The 21,276-nt window shown below is 38.0% G+C and overlaps 1 protein-coding gene across 6 annotated transcripts in view; it reads left to right on the top strand.

Moving 5' to 3' along the window:
* Positions 1-21,108, top strand: part of LOC120425965 (protein NEL-like) — a 168,035-nt gene extending 146,927 nt beyond the window's left edge. For 3 of the 6 annotated variants that reach the window (XM_039590612.2, XM_039590618.2, XM_039590617.1), the window contains 6 exons: positions 2,212-2,472; positions 2,635-2,800; positions 2,869-3,412; positions 10,337-10,582; positions 14,221-14,270; positions 19,797-21,108. In XM_039590612.2, coding sequence (XP_039446546.1) covers positions 2,212-2,472; positions 2,635-2,800; positions 2,869-3,412; positions 10,337-10,582; positions 14,221-14,270; positions 19,797-20,289 — 1,760 coding nt within the window. In that variant the 3' untranslated portion in view covers positions 20,290-21,108. Of the gene's footprint in view, positions 1-1,653; positions 1,765-2,211; positions 2,473-2,634; positions 2,801-2,868; positions 3,413-10,336; positions 10,583-14,220; positions 14,271-19,796 lie in introns of all 6 variants that reach the window. The other 3 variants (XM_039590613.2, XM_039590614.2, XM_039590616.2) reach the window with 3 other exon arrangements.
* Positions 21,109-21,276: the final 168 nt, after the last annotated feature.

Consider the following 21,276-nt stretch of genomic DNA (forward strand, 5'->3'; position numbering starts at 1 on the left):
ATATGAATCATATTTGCAACACTAGTTCTTTTATGTATTTGCTTTTAAAGAACCCAATCATAAAAAAATGAAAAAAATGTGTTTACCTTTTCAACTTTTATCAAATATTAATTCCGGCCCGCCACTGTTTCAGGAAAATCAGATCTGGCCCGCAGGGCCAAAAGGTTGGGCACCCCTGATGTATAACGTCCCGAATAGAAGAAAACCATTTGAAAAAAAGACCTTCAGTTTTGTGATTAAATTTTAGGAATTTCACCATTTCTCAAATAGTTATTTTTATGGTTGTAAGCAGTTTGTGAGCATTTTGATACGCATTAAATTTTGTAAAATATTTCAAACAATGTTGAAAGAATTTTAATGATTTTTGTAGCTAATCTCAACTGCAAAAAAACATGTTAGGTAATTTCCTTCCCTGATGCTTTCTAAACCTAAAAAAATGACAAAACTACTAATGCAATCATGATCTTTAAATTTTAGATTTTCTTCGATCAATAATTAAAAAAAATACTTTGAGATTTCAATTTTTAAGAAAGATTAGGCTTTAACCCTATCAGGCCTGATTTTTAAATATTTTTTTAGATAATGATGGAAAAATTATTCTTATGACTATACGAAAATTATATGCTAGTTTATACAATTTAGATTATTGAGTCCCATCAGGCCTAAAAGGGTTAAACCAACGTTCAAAAGCCAGAATAAAGAATAAAGACCTTTGATCAATTTTTTTCCATAGAACACTTTTTTGTATGAAATTACCCGTTAGATAATTAAAACTATGTTTTTTTTTATTTCACCAGGGGATACATTACAAAATTTGAAAATCAATTATGAGTTTTTAAAATAAAATAGAAAAATAATAAAGATCTTGTAAAGTGTACGGAAATTTTAAAAAATGATCAAATAAAACCAGAACAAAGTTGCCTTTTGGGCCTCAAAACAAGCCCCTAAAATTTAAGGATAAGGGTTTTCTTTGCGTGTCCAAATGTCATAAAACACTTTTCACGTTTGTGCGATCCCATTTTTCGAGTATTTTTTTCCAGCTTCTTTAAAAGTTGATAAATGTTTGACCAAAATGGACACTTAACTTCCCCCGAACGACCCATTTGTAATCAAGAAAACCATCCACATTTGCTCCAACATTTTACAAGTCTGTAAACAAGCTGTTCTCGTTTGAAAAACGAACATGAAAGAAGAAAAAACTCACAAACCCGATTTCACACCTCACCATCATCACTTTCGTTCACACCGGCCAAGTGTGCGGTTGCCAAAAATGATCCGCCAAAGGCGGTCGGTGGCGCCGCCACGCGATTTTTTTTTTGGCACTAATTTATTCGATTTACCATAAATACATCGCCACGATCTCGTGTATTAATGTTTTCGGAACCCCCCACAGGGGGCTCATTTGCCGACTCCAAAATTATTCATCTTTTTCCACAGCATTTATTAAATTTGCGCGGTCAACTCGTCGTTCCTCTCCACTCCCAGCACGTAAACACGTGCCACAATGTGACAGTTGCAAAACGATAAAAGCGCGCGAAAATTATTAATTAAAAAAAGCAGCTTGAGATGCAGCAGCCGGGTCTCGATCTCTGCCAACGCGCTCGAAAATACCCAATAAATTAAGAAAATTCAATAAATAATTCAATAATTTAGATACTCCACATAGGCGCAAAGTACGACGACGGCGTACGCACGGTAGACGTCAACATCACAAAAATAAACACTCAAAAACACAGAAAAACGAAGTGGTTCAGTCGAAAGAAGGTGAAGATATATGAATGCGTTTTAGTTTTTTTTAGTTTTAATATTTTTCTCTTTAATCTCATTCCTGTTGATGTTATTTTTTTTTCTAACAAGTTGTCTAACCCACTGACAGCGCGACAGGAAATTTCCGAACAGAAAAAAAAGTTTTTTTCTACGTTCTGTATGAATCTTCTTCCATCCAAAATAACGTGTTTCGCCACTAACAACCGAAAATCCGCCCCATTTCCCATACACCAATCATCACCGAAAGACAGTTTTGGCGCGCAAGTTTGCCGTTGGACAAGATTCTGGCTGTCCCAAAACATCGAGCCGTGCTCATCGACATCGACAGCTGGAAGCGATTTGGAGCAAGATTGTAGCGGCGGCCAGAATCGAGTCCTCCCCGTCGAATTTGCGCGCCAAAACTCGAGCAAAATTCGCCGTACTAATCTCGATCTTTCGTCCCAGACATTGACGAGTGCGCTCAGCAAGGTGGTCTTAATGGTAATCACTGCCATCTGAACACGCGGTGCGTCAACACGTTCGGCTCGTACGTGTGCGAGTGCGTGGCCGGCTACCGGCGGCTGGACAAGTTCAACTGCGTCGAGGTGGACGAGTGCAAGTCCGGCGAGCACAGCTGCCACGAGCACGCGGACTGCAGCAACACGGCCGGCTCGTACCACTGTCGCTGCCAGCCGGGCTACGAGGGCGACGGGTACGACTGCAAGCGTGAGTATCTTGACGGAGTTGCGGGAGACCTGCTACTGTTGACTTCTGATTGACGTCCTTCAGCTATCGACCTTTAACTTTAGATGTTTAACGGTTGACCTCCAACATGTGACTTTGGACTATTGACTTATTACTGATATAATACGAATCCTCCACTTCCAGCGGTCTGCAATCAAACCTGTCTGAACGGGGGTGAGTGCCGGGCGCCTGGGGTGTGTACGTGCCGGGCCGGCTACGTCGGCGAGTCCTGCGAGAAGGACCTGGACGAGTGTGCGACCGGGGTGCACCGGTGTAAGGAGACAACGAACTGTGTTAACATGCCAGGATGGTAAGACTTCACTAGGTTGACCGCCGTCTTCATGATCCTAACCTCCCGAACTCTCTCCTCCTTCGCAGGTACTATTGCAAATGCAAGCCTGGATTTGAAACCAAAGGAAAAGATTGTGTAGATATAGACGAGTGCTATCTGAACACGCACAGCTGTCACCCGACGGCCCGGTGCGTCAACACGCAGGGACACTTTGAGTGTGTCTGCCCGACGTCGGCGTCGGAAGCGGCCGCGGCGGCCATCGCGGACGCCAGCAGCAGTAGTAGCGGGTCGTCACGGTCAGTGGTGGCGACGGTTGCGGCAACCGTCCGGCCCGGTGCCGCGTCCAACTGTAGGTTAAGTTGTATGTTCGAGGACAGCGAGATCCCGGACGGCGGCCAGATCTCGCCCCGGAACCAGCCGTGCAAGGTGTGCACCTGTTCGCGGGGGGTCATCAGCTGCGTGGAGCCACCGTGCAACTGCTCGCGGTGGCAGGAGCGGGGCAGCGGAGCGCGGGACCTCTGCTGTCCGCAGTGCGATCCCAAAGAGTCCTGCCAGCACCAGGAGCTGAAGCACGTGACGTTCCGCAGCGGCGAGCAGTGGATTTACCAGTGCCAGACGTGCGAGTGTCTGGTAAGTGATCGAAGCAGGACAACCCTATCAATTCTCAAATTTCTTTAAATTCTCATGATACGGATATAAAACTATCCAAAATAGCATTTTGAATATGAGCTATTGTTCCCGAATTCTTGAAATAGATTATATTTGTCATTTTTTATCTGGCTCAATCTATGTAGGGGCCTTTCCTTTGGCCAAGGAAGCAATTTTGGTTATTGGTTCACCTATACAAGTATCCATACAATTTTGACAGCTGACCACTAGGGTGACAACAAAAAAATATGTTAGGGATACCCCCCGGCTCGATTTCTTAGTCAAAATTAAGCATCTGTGCCAATGTTAAGCAGGTTAAGGTTTTTTTAATCGCTAATAACTTATCAGGATCAACTCGGATCGCTTTGAACTCTTCAACAAAATATCAGAGCGTTAAGTGAGCAACTCTCTACGAAATCGGCCGATTTCGACCATTTTTATTTTTGGTATTTTTTGATTTGACTTAAACTTTGTGGGGGCCTCCCCTATGACCAAATAAGCTATTTTGCGTCATTGGTTCATCCATACAAGTCTCCATACAATTTTGGCTTCTGTCCATACAAAAATTGTATGTAAATATTCAAACAGCTCTAACTTTTAAGTGAATTTTCTGATCAATTAGCTGTCTTGGGCAAAGTTGTAGGTATTGTTGAGGACTTTTGAGAAAAAATAGGTACAAGGAAAAAAAATTTGCAGATTTTTTAATCAACTTTTTTTTCACTAAAACTCAATTTCCCAAAATACGTATTTTTTAATTTTCGAGATTTTTTGATATGTTTGAACAAGTTTGACATTATTTTTTAATGCAAAATTGAATTTGCCATCGAAAAGTACTCTACAGATTTTTTGATAAAGGGCTCCGTTTTCAAGATATAGCCACTGAAAGTTTGATTTTAGCGAAATATTTGCAGTTTTTCAATTTTTAAAAATAGTGACCATGAGTGACCGTTTCTAAAAATATTTTTTTTGAAAAGTTCAGAAAATTTGCTTTAAAATTGTCAAAAAGACATTGAAGATTGGACCTCGGGTTGCTGAGATAGAGCCGCTTTAAGAAAAAGAAACACGAAAATTGAAGTTTTCTTAATCTCACCAAAACAACCCACCATTTTCTAATGACCATATCTCCAATTCATTTCCGGTTTTGGTAGAGAATTGCTCAAATTTAATTTAACGAAATTTTGACAAAACTAACACCACACTCTGGTAAAAATTGGAATATTTGCCTATCTCCACACCTTTCTTCGAAAATTCCTAAACAAACTTCAACGCTCAAGAGGGACCCCTAAACCATAATAGTCAAGGCACAAAAGTCCAAAATGGTGTGTCGAACGGTAAATCTAGTAACAGGCCAGCTTTTAATGGTTCTAGACTAAATCTAGTCCGAATATCGCGGTCACTTAGCCGGATTCCCTAAAAGAGGCGAGATATTCAAGATAAGGCCAATATGGCGACTATGCGGAAGATTCAATATGTGGATATAACAAAAAGATATACAGTTAAACCTCGCATATGCACCTCATATGGGGGTTTCTTATGCGAAGCACGCATATGCGAGGTACAGGGCTTATGGGATTTTGGCTATATGGGAGACATGGGCTATATTTTTATAAAAAATCAACTAAACTATACAAATTTATAGTGTTTTGGAATCGTTATGAAGTCAGCCAAATTTACATGGTTTACGATGTTCTAGGTCATCCGAAACTTCGTCAAGTTAAGGCCTATGTGTTCAACGCCGTACAAGTATGAGGTAGGCGATTTGACTGTGGTTTTTGACCACAGGTCATATCCGGATAACCTCAGGGAGGTTCAGGGACCGATATGTCTACCGATATGTGGTGATGTTCTGGGTCTTCTGTAGAGTCCCTGATGGTACGTCCGATGGGTCTACCGCCGTAACACGGCAGAGGTCGGTAGTTTTAGACCTCAGATCATATCCGGATAGCCTCAGGGAGGTTCAGGGACTAGTCTACCGGTATGTGGTGATGTTCTGGGTCTTCTGTAGAGTCCCGGGAGGTACGACCGATGGGTCTACCACCGAAATAAGGCAGAGGTCACTGGATTTTGATCTTAGATCATTTCCGGATAGCCTCAGGGAGGTTCAGGGACTAGTCTACCGATATGTGGTGATGTTCTGAGTCTTCTGTGGAGTCCCGAGAGCTACACCTGAAGGGTCTACCGCCGTAACAAGGCAAAGGTCGGTGGTTTTTGACCTCTGATCATATCCGGATAGCCTCAGGGAGGTTCAGGGACTAGTCTACCGATATGTGGTGATGTTCTGGGTCTCCTGTAGAGTCCCGGGAGCTACGGCCGATGGGTCTACCGCCGTAACAAAGCAGAGGTCGATGGTTTTTGACCTTAGATAATATCCAGATAGCCTCAGGGAGGTTCAGGGACTAGTCTACCGATATGTGGTGATGTTCTGGGTCTTCTGTAGAGTCCCTGAAGGTACGTCCGATGGGTCTACCGTCGTAACAAGATACAGGTCAGAAGTTTTTGACCTCAGATCATATTCGGATAGCCTCAGGGTGGTTCAGGGACTAGTCTACCGATGTGTGGTCATTTTTTGGGTCTTCTGTAGAGTCCCAGGAGTAACGGCCGATGGCTCTACCACCGCAACAAGATAGAGGTCGGAGGTTTTCGACCTCAGTTCATATACGGATAGCCTCAGGGAGGTTAAGGGACTAGTCTACCGATTTCTGGTAATGTGCTGGGTCTTCTGTAAAGTCCCTAGAGCTACGGTCAATGGGTCTACCGCCGTAATAAGGCAGAGGTCGGTGGATTTTGACCTCAGATCATATACGGATAGCCTCAGGGAGGTTCAGGGACTAGTCTACAGATATGTGGTGATGTTCTGGGTCTCCCGTAGAGTCCCGCTAATTACGGCCGATGGGTCTACCTCCATAACAAGATAGAGGTCGGAGATTTTTGACTTCAGATCATATCCAGATAACCTCAGGGTGATTCAGGGACTAGTCTACCGACTTCTGGTAATGTGCTGGGTCTTCTGTAAAGTCCTGGGAGCTACGGTCAATGGGTCTACCACCGTAACAAGGTAAAAGTCGGTGGATTTTGACCTCAGATCATATCCGGATAGCCTCAGAAAGGTTCATGGACTAGTCTACCGATATGTGGTGATGTTCTGGGTCTTCTGTAGAGTCCCAGGAATTACGGTCAATGGGTCTACCACCGTAGCATGGCAGAGGTCGGAGGATTTTGACCTAAGATCATATCCAGATAGCCTCAGGGAGATTGAGGGACTAGTCTACCGATGTGTGGTGATGTTCTGGGTCTTCTGTAGAGTCCCAGGAGTTACGGTCAATGGGTCTACCACCGAAATAAGGCAGAGGTCACTGGATTTTGATCTTAGATCATATCCGGATAGCCTCAGGACGGTTCAGGGACTAGTCTACCGATGTGTTATGATCTTTTGGGTCTTCTGTAGAGTCCCGGAAGTAACGGCCCTGAGGCTATTCGGATATGATCTGAGATCAAAAACCATCGACCTATATCTTGTTACGGTGGTAGACCCTTCGGCCGTGACTCCCGGGACTTTACAGGAGACCCAAAACATCTCCACATATCGGTAGACTAGTCCCTGAACCTCCCTGAGTCTATCTGGATATAATCTAACCCTAGTAACATTTTAGGTTTTAAGTAGGCCATAAAAGCCTATTTAGGCCGTATGAGGGTTTTCAGAACCATGATAAAACCTGTAAGTTTAAAAATGTTACTAGGGAAGGCCAAAAACCATCGACCTCTGCCTTATTACGGCGGTAGACCCTTCAGGCGTAGCTCTCGGGACTCCACAGAAGACCCAGAACATTTCCACATATCGGTAGACTAGTCCCTGAACCTCCCTGAGGCTATCTGGATATGATCTGAGGTCAAAAAACACCGACCTCTGCCGTGTTACGGCGGTAGACCCGTCGGTCGTACCTCCCGGGACTCTACATAAGATCCAGAACATCACCACATACCGGTAGACTAGTCCCTGAACCTCCCTGAGGCTATCCGGATATGATCTGAGGTCAAAAACCACCGACCTCTGCCGTGTTACGGCGGTAGACCCATCGGACGTACCTCCCGGGACTCTACAGAAGACCCAGAACATCACCACATATCGGTAGACATATCGGTCCCTGAACCTCCCTGAGGTTATCCGGATATGACCTGTGGTCAAAAACCACAGTCAAATCGCCTACCTCATACTTGTACGGCGTTGAACACATAGGCCTTAACTTGACGAAGTTTCGGATGACCTAGAACATCGTAAACCATGTAAATTTGGTGTAGCTGTAAAGCTGACTTCATAACGATTCCAAAACACTATAAATTTGTATAGTTTAGTTGATTTTTTATAAAAATATAGCCCATGTCTCCCATATAGCCAAAATCCCATAAGCCTTGTACCTCGCATATGCAACTCTTGCGACAAAACCGAATCAGGTGGAATGACTCGTATATGCAAAGTTGCATATGCGAGGCGCTCTTATACGAGGTTTAACTGTAATCAATTGGGTTAAAATTTGGCACAGATGCTTAACTTTGCCTAAGGAATCAAGCCAGAGGGAATCCCCGAGGATTTTCCTAAATTTGCACTGTTCGTTGCCACCTCACTGGCCATACAAAAATGGTACGTAAATATTCGAAAATCTTTTGGAAGAATTTTCTAATCGATTAAGTGTCTTCCGAGAAGCTGTGGATATTGAATAGTTCAACAAAAAGGTTCACAAAAAAGAAGAAGATTTTTAAATTAACTTTTTTAACAAAAGATCGATAATTCAAAATACGTATTTTTAATTTATTATTCTTTTATTTTAATTTGGGGGAAACAAACTTGCAAATTTGAGCAATAAAGAAGAACGGCCAAAAATTATACCTCCAATTTTATTTGAAAAAAATCTAAGCATTTGCAATCGAAATTAACTATACATATTTTTTTTTTTTTAAGTGCACCGTTTTAGGTTATGGCCACTTAATGTTCGATTTTAATTAAAAATTTATAATTTTTTCGTTTTATTTTTTAAACGTTGCCAATAGAAACTGCTCATGAGTGATTATTTCAAAAAAGTTTAAAAGATCAGAAAAAAACCTGAAATTTCGTCTAAGAATTATTGAAGATTGCCCTGGTTGCTGAGTGTTTTTTTCGTCGTATCTGTATTTTATCGAATAAAATAAAACAAACAGGAAAGTTGATTTTTAAAGTGTTCATATCTTGGTAACTTATATTGAAAACAAAATGACTTATTGTGATTCAATGGACGAAGTTTCATTATAATAAAAAATAAAAAAAAATGAAAAAGATTTTTTTGAGCGAAATTTTAAAGATCTGATCAGCAAAGTTTTGAAATCTTGAAGATATTTTGTCGGAAAGATTCGGAAAATTTCACTAATGTTTCCCACCCAAAATTTGCAAGTTTTGTCCCCAAGAAAATTTCAAAAAACAATGAAAAAGGGAATTTTGAAGCATCGAATTGTTGTGCTCTCAAAATTTTAATTAGAACACTTTACTCCGTGAAAGTGTTGCCAGATAATCAAAATGTTTTAATGCCTTAAAATATTGAACCAAAAACATACGAAATAGTTAATATGTATTTCTAATTTATTTTTCAAAAAAATATCATATAAAAACATAAAATGTAAAAAACATGAAGAAAAGTTTTGAAGTTTTTTAAAAAAAAAAGGAGCCGATAAGAATTGGCTGAAATTTAATCAAAAATCGGCACTGTTTGTCCTAGAAAATAAGCCATCGCAATCGTTGAATGTTTAGATCTCTTCATGAAATCTCAGAAAAAAATTGATGCACTTTTGTAAATTTTGAATTTTGGCTAAAAAAAATGATTGTGCAAAAAAAACATTTAAAAAAAATCATTTCAGTATCTACATAAATGTCAATTTAGTGTAATGTTTTTGAGTAATATCCTCTAAAAAATGTTTAGACAATTTTAACATGTAAAAGTCATGACCTAACTAACTTTGTAAAAAAAATCACGATTTTTCCGAAAAACTGGTCAAATGAATTTTGTCAAACTATTGCCATAACTCAAAAAATGTAATTTTTTGTCATCTAAAACTTACCTAAAAATTATATTTTCCAAAAATGTAATTTTGCGCTATCCATTTTTTTCAATTTTCTTTTGGGACCATCCATAAACCACGGGTAACAGAATCCCAAAAAAGTGTCCACGTGGTTTATGGATGGTCCCTTTAGAGTGTAATTGTTTGTACTGAGAAGTCCAAAGCAATACCTACAACATTGCCGAAGATAAAAATATTTATGTAGAAAATTATTGCAGAATGCCTAAAACTTGATAACAGAATCCATGAAAATAGTTCTTCTTTATTGAGTTGTTGGTTATTTGACTGAGGTTGTTAAAGAGAAGAAAAAACAATGAACATTAAACATTAAACATTAAATAAAACTTAAGTGTTGTTATTTTCTGCTCTGAAACAGTAAGAGCAATTTTCAAACTTATATGTTTCTTTTTCTATTTCTACAAATTTTAAATCAAGTTTTGCCAATAAAATTTTTGTGAACTTCCTGCCAGAATATAAAATTGTAAATTTCGGGTATAAATGCTATGAAATTATCTTGAGCAACCATGCGTACCCCCTTATTTTTGCTACTCCACAGAAACACGTGGGTGCGCATGGTAGTTTAAGATTATTCCATAGCATTTATCGCCGAAATAAATATTCATATTCGAAACTAGGTGTCCGAAGGCTTGATTTTTGAGGCAATTGGAGCGTGTTCAGGAAGCCCAAATCTATCATACCTTGGCGAAAATGAAGCATTTACTAACATCAACTTAAATAATGTCGAGATACATAATTTTCAATCATAAAAAGAAAACTTGTTTTCAACTCTACAATCTCTCTCTCTCTCTCCCTTCCTCTTTCCAGTACGGTGAATTCGACTGCTGGAGGCTCGAGTGTCCGCCGCTGACTTGTGATAACCCGCTGCCGATGGGGCGGGGCGACTGCTGCCCGCGGTGTCCGGACGACATGTGCGGCCTGGAGAACGCAACGGCGACCATCGGTGGCGGCGGCAGTGGCGCGAGCTTGCCGTGCCTGTACGAGCAGCACATCTACGCCTCTGGACAGACGTTCAAGTACCCGTCCAGAGAGTGCGCCACCTGCTCCTGCAAGGTGAGTTGAGTCGTTTCTTGAGTTTTTTTTTCTTTTTTTTTTTTTGTTTTTTAGGTTAAGTTTACCAAACTACACAAACCCAATTCGCGTTCGTCTTTAAATTTTCTACGAAAACTTTACTCTTGAAAACACTAGAATAGTTAGGATACAAGCTAGAACAGACTCGTTCAAACAAGTTCGCTGTTATTTTTTGGCATTTCTCGAAAAAAAAACTGTATAATCCGATTCAGTTGCTCTGCCGGTTTCATTATGTTGTCGCTGTTTTGTTTGAAACTAAAAAAAACACAACCAATTGATCGACTAATCCCCACCAAAAATTCATAACACTCATCCAAACTAAACTAAACAACAAAAAACTACACGATAAAGGCATGTCCAATTAAGCGTGTGTACCGGAACAGCTCGTTTTCCCGCTCTGCGTTAATTTCGCTTTCAAGCTTTCGACTAATTTGCCATTTTCAAATATTAATTATGCCATTAGGTGGAATTCGGATTAACACAATCGATCGAGTACCGCTAAAAGCGCCGCCTTTCGCTAATAATTTCCGTGTAATTATTTTTTTTTTTGTTTCCTTCTTCTGTTTTTGTTCCAATCGGTTGCAAAATGCAATTTCCGTTTCGTCGTTGTTCGGTTCAGCATAAAAAATAAACATAAAAATGCATTTTATTGCTAGCAAATAAATTTTCTTTTTCCACTTTTTCTTTCTCTCTACATACGACTTTTCGTTTTGTTGTTGCCTTTCCGGCGTTCATACACACAAAATTATACTTCGCGAAACATGATTGAATAAAACAGAATTTCGTGAAGATCCGTTTTGCGTGTACCTCGCCTACTGAACCCAAATACACGCAGATAAAACCCGTAAAGCAAAATTTGATCATGAATGTTTACCTTTTTGTCACATAAAAAAACTAATAACAAAATAAATTTTTCGCACCTCACATGTGCATTTTTTTCACACTCATACTGCTCAAAGCCACAAGTGCCGCATATGCCATTCGGAGCCTCCCGCTCCGCCCTCCACTTCAACCGTTTTCAGAATTATTAATTACCGTAATTAAAAGCTTTTATCCCGGCAATTTTATTTCACTCTTGAACGCGCTCGACCCGACTGAAATGAATTGGACATGTTCAATTGGCAGTGTGGTGATTTTTTCTCTCAGCACCTTTGAAATATGGCTTCAGTTGAGGCAGGCTAATGTGTGTGTGTGTGTGTGTGTGTGTCTGTGTATGTTAAAGCTGCAATTAAAGTTACTTATATTTGGATTAGAGTGGAAAATTGCTAGCGAGATTTGCAAGCACTGTGCAAGCCTTTGATTAGGATGATTTAGAGCACGAGAAGTGAAGTTCATGATCGGATTTTGCCTAAATGGTTGGGATTTGTTTTCATTTGATGTCTACTGAGCGGATTAAGTGAAAGTCATTATTTCAACGGATTTTCGTATCAATCGTATCTTCGGCAAAGTTGTAGGCTTAGGTCTTAGGACTTCTAAGATAAAAACAGATTTACATTCTTAAAAATACCCATTTTTTTAATTCGACTTTTTATACAAAATACTCATTTTCAAAGTTCTCAATTTTTTGATGCTTTAGGTGACAACAAATTGCATCTTTCCGCTATGGCCAAGTTGTTCACATTTGCAGTGTTGCCAATTTTTCGAAAAATCATATTTTTAAAAGTCGTGGAACGAATCGAAGAACGAATTTAGATGCAAAATCAATTTGTTATCAAACAGTACTTTTCATAAAATTTTATATCGTGCAATAAAATTATCTTCATACAATTTTGGCAGCTGTCCATACAAATGAATACTGTGTCTGTGGAGAAGGGATTTTTTTTTAAATTAGTGCACTTGTTTGGCCAACTTTGAAAAAAATATTTTTGAAAAGCTGAGAAAATTCTCCATATTTTGCACTTTTGAACTTTGTTGATACGACCCTTAGTTGCTGAGATATTGCCATGCAAAGGTTTAAAATCAGGAAAATTGATGTTTTCTAAGTCCCACCCAAACAACACACCATTTTCTAATGTCGATATCTCAGCAATTAATGGTCCGATTTTCAATGTTAAAATATGAAACATTCGTGAAATTTTCCGATCTTTTCGAAAAAAATATTTTCAAAATTTTTAAACCAAGACTAACATTTTAAAAGGGCGTAATATTGAATGTTTGGCCCTTTTGAAATGTTAGTCTTTGTTTAAAAAATAAAAAAAAAACATTTTCGAAAAGGTCGAAAAATTTCACGAATGTTTCATATTTTAACATTTAAAATCGAATCATTAATTGCTGAGATATCGACTTTAGAAAATGTTGTGTTGTTTGGGTGGGACTTAGAAAAAATCAATTTTCCTGTTTTTAACCTTTGCATGGCAATATCTCAGCAACTAAAGGTCGTATAAACAAAGTCCAATTAAGCAAAATATAGAGAATTTTCTCAGCTTTTCAAAAATATTTTTTTTTCAAAGGTGAGCAAGCATGTGCACTAATGTAAAAAAATGAAAAACTTCGACTACATTCAAAAAAGTCATCTAAAAATGGATTTAACTTGAAAACGGTACACTTTATCAAAATTTCACTAAAGTACTTTTTAATTGCAAATTTGATTTTACATCAAAAAATGAAGTTGAAACATTTTTGCGACCAATTTTTCAATTTTTTGAAAAAAACAGTTTTGATTCAAAAATTCATAACTCGCTCAAAGATTTTTTGCACAACCTGGAAATTTCTGAAAAGTTGGCATCTGATGTCCTCTAAAACATATAAAAAAATCAAAATAGTGTTTTGTTGCAAATCAAGTTTTAGTGACAAAAAGTTAAATAAAAAATCACCAAAATTTCTTTACCGTGTATCATTTTTTTTTTCAGTGTAGTCCTTATCCATACCTACAACTTTGCCGAAGACACCAAATCGATCAAAAAATTCCTTCAAAAGATACAGATTTTTGAATTTGCATACATCATTTTTGTATGAACAGCTGCCAAATTTGTATGGAAAATTATATGGACAAACTAATGATGCAAAATGTTTTCTTTGGGCTTACCGAAGGCACCAAAAAAGTTTCAGTCGGATTAAAAAATACAAAAAAAATCGAATGACCGAAATCTGAGAGAACTGCTCAAATGTAATAGCCACAACTGAAGTAGTTTGATTTTGAAACATTTTTTGTTTTGACATTTTGGAATTACTTGTTATTTTTTCGGAAAGATAACAACTTTGGCTTGTTTTTCAAAATGAAACAATTGCTCTGAAAATCATTTAAAATTGAAAACAAAAATAAAAATTGCCTCTGGTGTGTTTCCATGGTTTCCACAAAGACACTGAAGATAAATTTAATATAAGACATACAAATGAAAACAAATTCCTTAAATAAATGGTTCTATTCTAAAAGCAACAACAATAACACAATTATTGACAACGATTCAAACTCCACAGCCCTTCACCGACATTCTGTACACCCCGATACTAATCACTAATGTTTTTGTTTTCGTTTTTTTCAACTTACTATGCCATACCTCCCAAAAACAAAACACTAAAACCTGCCGTAAAACAAAATGCAAACAAAAAAAATACAAAATAATCCCCTTACTTGTATTAACCTTAATAACACTGTAACCTGCGAACAAATTACATTCCAGGTCCCCTACTGTGCCCAACTGGTGAGCAATTCCGCGTGTTGTGTGCATCGGTAAAAAATCACTCTTTAACTACACTTACATTCGTTTTCTTTTTCTACTTATGGTTTGGTAACTTTATGTATTTTTATGATTTTTCCGTTCGACTTTTGGGTTCGACTTTTTCGGTTTGGCCAAATGTTTACCTATTATTGTTTTGTTCCTCTCCTTGGTTCAAACGTATGTGCTTTATCGTTTTCAATTATGTACACACAACCACTTTCTGGGAGAATGTACCTTTTGTTGAGCTGAATTTTCAAAATTTAAAAATTTAGTTCGTTTGAGGTATCCTCTTCCAGAAAGTGCCTTCTGTTGTTTCCTTTCAAACTTCACTCTTCTCTATCACATGATCACAGTTTTCTCTTTCCACATCACCATTTTAAAATCTCTCATAAGTAAGATGCAAAGTTTGTGTATTTTCAAGAACAATCACCAAAATCTCACTGCCTTGTACTGCAATAAAAAGAGAACAATGTAAATACAATTGTTGTCCTCCCTTAAAACAGGACTATCACCACGAATCCTCTGTAAAGCACCACTTTACTTATAACAAGAAACGAACCCCTTCAAATAGCAAGGATTTTTCCTCCCTTTCTTACCCTCTCTATCGCGCAAATCTAAGAATACACTGGTTAAAACGTTATGATTTCGTTCATTTAGCGAATCAGTTCCAACCAAAGTGTTACGTTTCTTCAGTTTCGTTGAACCTGTTTGAGTTTTTTGTGTTCTCTCGTTACTATTACTTTACTTCAAACAGACAAACATCACCTTTCTCTCACGCATACAAATTTACCGATCTCGTAGCGTTCAATAAGAGTTACATGTTTGTCACGTTTCTTAAAAAACGACAGCACCAGAGCACAGATTTCCCTGCACCCCCACACCAACTCCAATTTCATTGAATATTCCAATAAAATTTCCAAAGAGACGGAAATTTCCGATTCCATTTAGCTTAACTTGATAGAGTTTCTTTTTGTTAGCATGTTCCACGAACCTTCCAAGCTCCGTTGGTTTATTTTTTAACAAATTATATTTTGTTTTGAAAGTTGAGATACTTTTTCGATACATTTGTCCTGTCTTCAACTTTTTGAATTAAAATAACATTAAAAGCAGTACAAAATTCCTTCATAAATTTAACCAATTGGCAGTAACAATTGTCCTTATCTGTCGCATTTCTTCGTCAAACACTCACATAACCACAAATCACCCCCTCATACTGTCACGATCATGGTCATAGATCAACCCCCCCCCGTCCATGTGCATTTCCAGTTTGTTGGATATATTCTTTTCCTCTATATTTTTTGGGCTTTCTTTTTGAGTTCCTCGTTTTCGTTCAATTTAGTAGCAGTTAGTTTTTTCTTTTCTTTTTGGGTTCAGTGTCGCATGCTTGTGTAAATTTGCTAGATTGTAGAAAGATAACCTCGTTCAACAGCTCACTCAACAGTTTGAAAAAAAGTCGAAAATATCACAGCTTTGAAACCGATTTTAGATTGATAAAAGTAATGAAAAAATACATTTTTTAAATATTCAATTAAAAAAAATAATAAAAAGTTTGAAAAAAACCTGTAAATAAAATGGCTAATATTACTTCAAAAATGATAAGCACTATTAGAATCAGGGGTTCCGATGAATCTATGACATTTCCCCGAAACCCACATTCCCGAAGAGACATTTCCCCGAATGCCACATCTCCGAAAAGACACTTTCCCGAAATGTCATTTACCCGAAAATCATTTACCCGAACGATCCATTTCCCCGAACGGCCATATCCCCGAATGGCGACTTTCCCTAAAAACCATTTTCCCGAATGGTCACTTCCCCTAATTTTCCACATCCCTGAAAATCATTTTCCCGAATGACCATAATCCCGAACGGCCATTTCCCCGAACCCCGGTTCGGGGAAGTAGCGATCAATAAAGTATCATGTCCACAATAGAGCTTTATGACGTTTCGCGTACGCACACTAGTGCACCATTTGATTTTGCTGGCTGACAAAATTTAACCTCACTTAATTTTTGTGTACGTACACGCAATACAAACGAACGTAGATTACTCTATTGAACGTTCAAAAAATTCCGAGCTTCACTTGAATTTTGAATATTCAAATTGATGTAAGTGCGACAACTGGCCAAAGGGATTTCAGGTCAGAACGTGTTTGACACACGTTCAGGCCCGACTACCGCAAAAATTTGTAATTGTTACTCGGGACCTTGGCAACCAAAATCAGCTGTCGAGCTTAAGTTTAGCTCCTAAACTACATTAAAGTGATTTAGTAATTTTAAATCTAAAATGGCGGTGATGAAATATTCAAAAAATGCTTTTTGTAATTCAATAATCAACTATTTAGATAAGATTTAAAGGGTTGGTCGCAGAACTCGAATTGGGCGTGAAAAAATAAAAATTAATTGTTCAAAGCCTTCATCCAGCCAAAATTGATAAAGACAAATTAGTTCAGTTAAACAAAATCTAGAACAAACTGAATCCTGCGCATCGAGTCGTCGCATAAAGCTATCGTTGCTGTTCTATCCTTACCACGTAGATACCGTTTTGGAAAATTGTCCTTTGCTGAAAATGGCCTCTACAAAAAAAAATCTTTTTTTATGGAACGTGGATGATCTCAATACCCCGCACTCTTGAAGTGTCCGCGTGGTTTATTAATGGCCTTCTACGGTTATTTGTTTTTTTTTTAATCTTACAAAACACGTAGGAGAATTTAATATTAACGTCATACTTTTATAAAAAAAAATCCCTAAATAACAATTTAGTTTATATTTAGGTCATCATTCGGAAAAAAATGATTTTTTGGTGAAGTAACCATTCGGGTATATGTAAATTCGGGAAAACGGCAGTTCGGTAAAATGGCCATTCAGGTAAATGACATTCGGGGATGTGGAATTTTCGGGAAAACGATTTTCGGGGATGTGGAATTTTCGGGAAAATGATTTTCGGGGATGTGGAATTTTCGGGAAAATGATTTTCGGGGAAGTGGCACTTTCGGGAAAATGATTTTCGGGGATGTGGAATTTTCGGGGAAATGATTTTCGGGGATATGGGATTCGGGAAAGTGGGATTCGGGGATAAGGGATAAAACCGTTCCGATTCCACCAAAAACACTCATTCACTTGCGAGCATACATCGAACGCGAAGCAAACTGCTCTGATGAATTCCTACCGCTGGCACTTCCACACCAATCGCTACTGAATACTCTTTATTTTGCTCTCACTCTCTCTCTCTCGAATCTCGAATGGGCTAGTCAGCGAATAGCTCAAAGAGGCTGATTGCGCTGTGTCACTTGAAGCTGACTTTAAATAGTTTGCGATCGGCTTTGTTTTGATCATTTTTTAAATTTCTCAAAATCGATGTTATCAAAAATATTTTAGCTTTTTGTTGATAAGGTCGTTGCAAATATTTTTTAAAGTTTATGTGTTAATTTAAACTACAAGCCATGGAATTAACATTTTCATAAAAAAAGTGTTCTGAAAAGCATTTTACAACTGCCCAGTTGTTTTGCAATCAAAAGTTTTCAAAATATCCAAGTAATAAAGATATTATTTTTTTTAACCGAAAAAAAATTGCTGTGCTGTACTTTGGAATTCCACAAAAATTGAAAATATTTTTGATCGATCTCAGACATGCTTAAAATGATTTAAAATGTGGAAAATGCATTTAAAATAGTTTTCAGTTGATTAGATATTTGTTTCTTTTAAAATTTTGAAGTTTAAAAAAAAATTATATATATATTTTTAGCCTCTGATTGTTCATAGCGATTTTGAAGGGGGACGACATTAACTTTGAAAAATATTTGCAACGGCCTAACACAACATTAAAGACACAGCAATTTCACCATGCCAAATAATAATTTACGGCCAAAAGAACGCCACGCTGGTATTTTGTTAGCTTATCTCTTCTCCGAGCATATTCGATTGTGACTCGGGTAGACGGACGGAGTAGGCAAAGAAATTCAAGAGCAAAGAAAGTATTTGTATCGCTGGATGAAGCAACAGGTCAAGTCACTGATAGCTAACGAGTCGTGTTCGCTCACGAATGGTTGCGCGCTTCAGTCGTCAAAGATTCGTTTGGCGATGAGTGATTGATTGTTGATCTTTGAACCGAAAATAAGGACCCTTGATTCAAAAAAAAATCAGTATTTTTTAAGATTAAAAAAATAACATTAAATACAATATAAAATAAATGCTTTATAAAAAAATAACTTAATTCGTTTCTAATGCTCTTTAAAGCCAGCTATCAATTTGCTTATTGACAATTGATTACTGCTGATTTGCTAAATTAATTAACTAAACCATTTATTCAGATTTTGCTGGATTGAATTTTTTAAAGAAAAATGTATGTGAAAATTTAGCTATTTACCAAAATTTCTTTACTGAAATCAGTTGAATTTATTGAAATGAGGCATCCATGAACAACGTCCAAATCAAATAAATAAAAAAAATGTTGAAAAGTTTTGCTTTTCGAAACAAGTGCTGAAAAATTTTACTTTTCGAAACAGGTGCTGAAAAGTTCAACTTTTCAGCATCCATTTCAGTGCTGAAAATCTGAACTTTTCAGAATTCATTTTGAAAAGTGTTACTATTCGATACTGGTTTTTTTTTTGTACAGAAAAGTAGGATTTTTTGTCGTTTAAGAATGACAGGAATAGTGAGTAGTTTAATGAAGGAATTGCAAAAAAAACTTTTTGCAACTCCTTTATGAGTTTTCTTACCTTTACTGACATTATCGATCAAATGACTAAACGGCCTTCTTTTCTTCACGAAAAATTACAGAATCGGAAAGAAATACTATTCGATGTATTAAAGCGGGGAAACAAAGCTTGATTTTATCAGCACTCGTCGTATTTATACACATCAGTAAACCTCGTTACGAGATACAACTCGCGCTGTAAAATAATTTCTTTGCTGTTTTATAAACAAGATTTTTCGGATTCTTTTTCAAACTGTTGAGTGCCCTACCATAAAACTAATTTAAATTAACCGTCTCTCCGTCGAAAATCCGTGTCTATCGGTGGGCAAGCAACTGCAATAGAGATTTCCAAAATAAATGTACCACAAATTTCACACACACCCACAAAAACCAGTACGCACCACCACTGTAAACAAAAACGCACAACTCCTCGTTCTCACACAAGAGTGATTCGTAACTGATTAGACAGATTTAAATTTGTTTTATGTAGATTTCCGGTTGGGGGTCAAGATGAAAAAGTGTGAACTTGGTGGAGACGCCTGGTCATCCAGCATTCATCTTGGCCGCCACCGTCTTTATTCTCCCTCCCAAATTGAACTATATTGTATCAGAAGCAAAAAAAAACAAACTCCAAAACCACATTGTACAAACCGTTGAAATTACATGTTTTAATTTTCACTCTCTTTTCTTCACCTCGTTTTTGCGTTCAACCACCACCAACCCACCAAAAAAAAACCCACACACAATATCACACCCACAATTCACACCGAAAAACACGCGCACGCAACCACAACCTCAACCACACACACATGATCTGACGACGAACCTCGTTGCCGCTACAGGACGGTAAGATCACCTGCCGTTACGATGATCATTGTGTTGCTGATGAACTACGCCAGGTTGAAGAGTCTCCTGCAGACGATAGTGTTAAGAGTAGTCTTTCTAATCATAAACCATCGCAAACAACGACCCCAAAGACATCCAGCGAAAGTGGAAGCGCGAGTAGCAGCAGCATCAGCAGCAGCAGTAGTAGTGCACCATCAGCAACATCAACGATCCCACCCACAACAACCACAGCAGCAGCAGCAGAACAATCAACCTCATCAACTTCATCGACAGCAGCACCAGCGATACCAAAGCCAAGTCGAAGTCCTTCGAAGAAGCTACTCAAGCGATCACTTCCGAGCATCTACGAGACCTCCTCGTCCATCTGGTCCACGCCGGCGGCCGTGCCTCTGCGGAGGTACGTCGGCAACTAAGGTCGGCCCTCTTCCCTTCCAGAACAGCCACCGTCACCACCACCACCAACACCAGATCAGCGTAATGTTCGTGTAGAAATTTGCCTTCTTGCAGAGAAACAACAACACAAAAAAGAGTTAAATGTGTACGATTTTTTTTTTGTATTTAACACACACACGCGCGCCACCCTAGCGATTGTATAGAAAAAATGTTTTAAACAATTGAGACGAAAGTTAGAAAATTTAAAAATAACAAAAAAGAAACAAATCCTAAAGTTTTATCCCTCATCCAGAAACAAAAAAAAACAAACGTCAGAGGCCATCGAATTTGAACACACAAAACATCAAAAATCTGACTCCTAAAAATACCCACACCAAAAAAAATCAACTCCACACTAGTTCTCTTTCACTCTAAAAACTCTTAACTCTCTTTAACTTTTAAACGAAGCCCTCCCCCATTCTCAAATCTCTCAATCTTTCCTACATTTTTGTGTGCAGCAGAAAAGTAAACAAACGAAAACAACAACAGTCAAGCGCATCAAGTCGAGTAGTAGAAGGTAAACAACGATTAAAAATTAAAATTAACAAAAAAAAGTCCGCCTAGCAAAAGATGTTACACAAACACGAAAATATTTCCACCTTCTAAGTTTTAGAAAAAAAAAGAAGTGGTGGTATCACAGATAAACAGGTGGAAAATCACGAAATCAATCATTAATTTAGTTTAACTTAAAGTGTCGCCATCTAGTGGCAAAAACTTGCAACTAAAAATAACTGTTTAAAATTATCTGACATATTGTATGGGAGGGACACTTATGAAATTGAAGAGACGTTTCTCAGAAACTTTTCTTTAAAAAAAACTCCTCTTTAAACAACCTTAGATTTTGATTCCAATTTCACTGAGTGTTGTAAATGAGTGTCATTTGAAGATTCTTGCACCAAAACATAAAAGAGTATAGCGACCGTCTCGATAGCTTGTGAGATCTCTTCCAGCGTCTCGTGATTGCCAGCATGAGCATGCTATTTCTTTCACTCCCTCTCTTTTTCTCGTTGACGAACTCTCGTTGAAGATTTTTTTGTTTTCTCA

The sequence above is a fragment of the Culex pipiens genome, chromosome 2 (assembly GCF_016801865.2).
Source record: "Culex pipiens pallens isolate TS chromosome 2, TS_CPP_V2, whole genome shotgun sequence".
NCBI classification, from domain to species: Eukaryota; Metazoa; Arthropoda; class Insecta; order Diptera; family Culicidae; genus Culex; species Culex pipiens.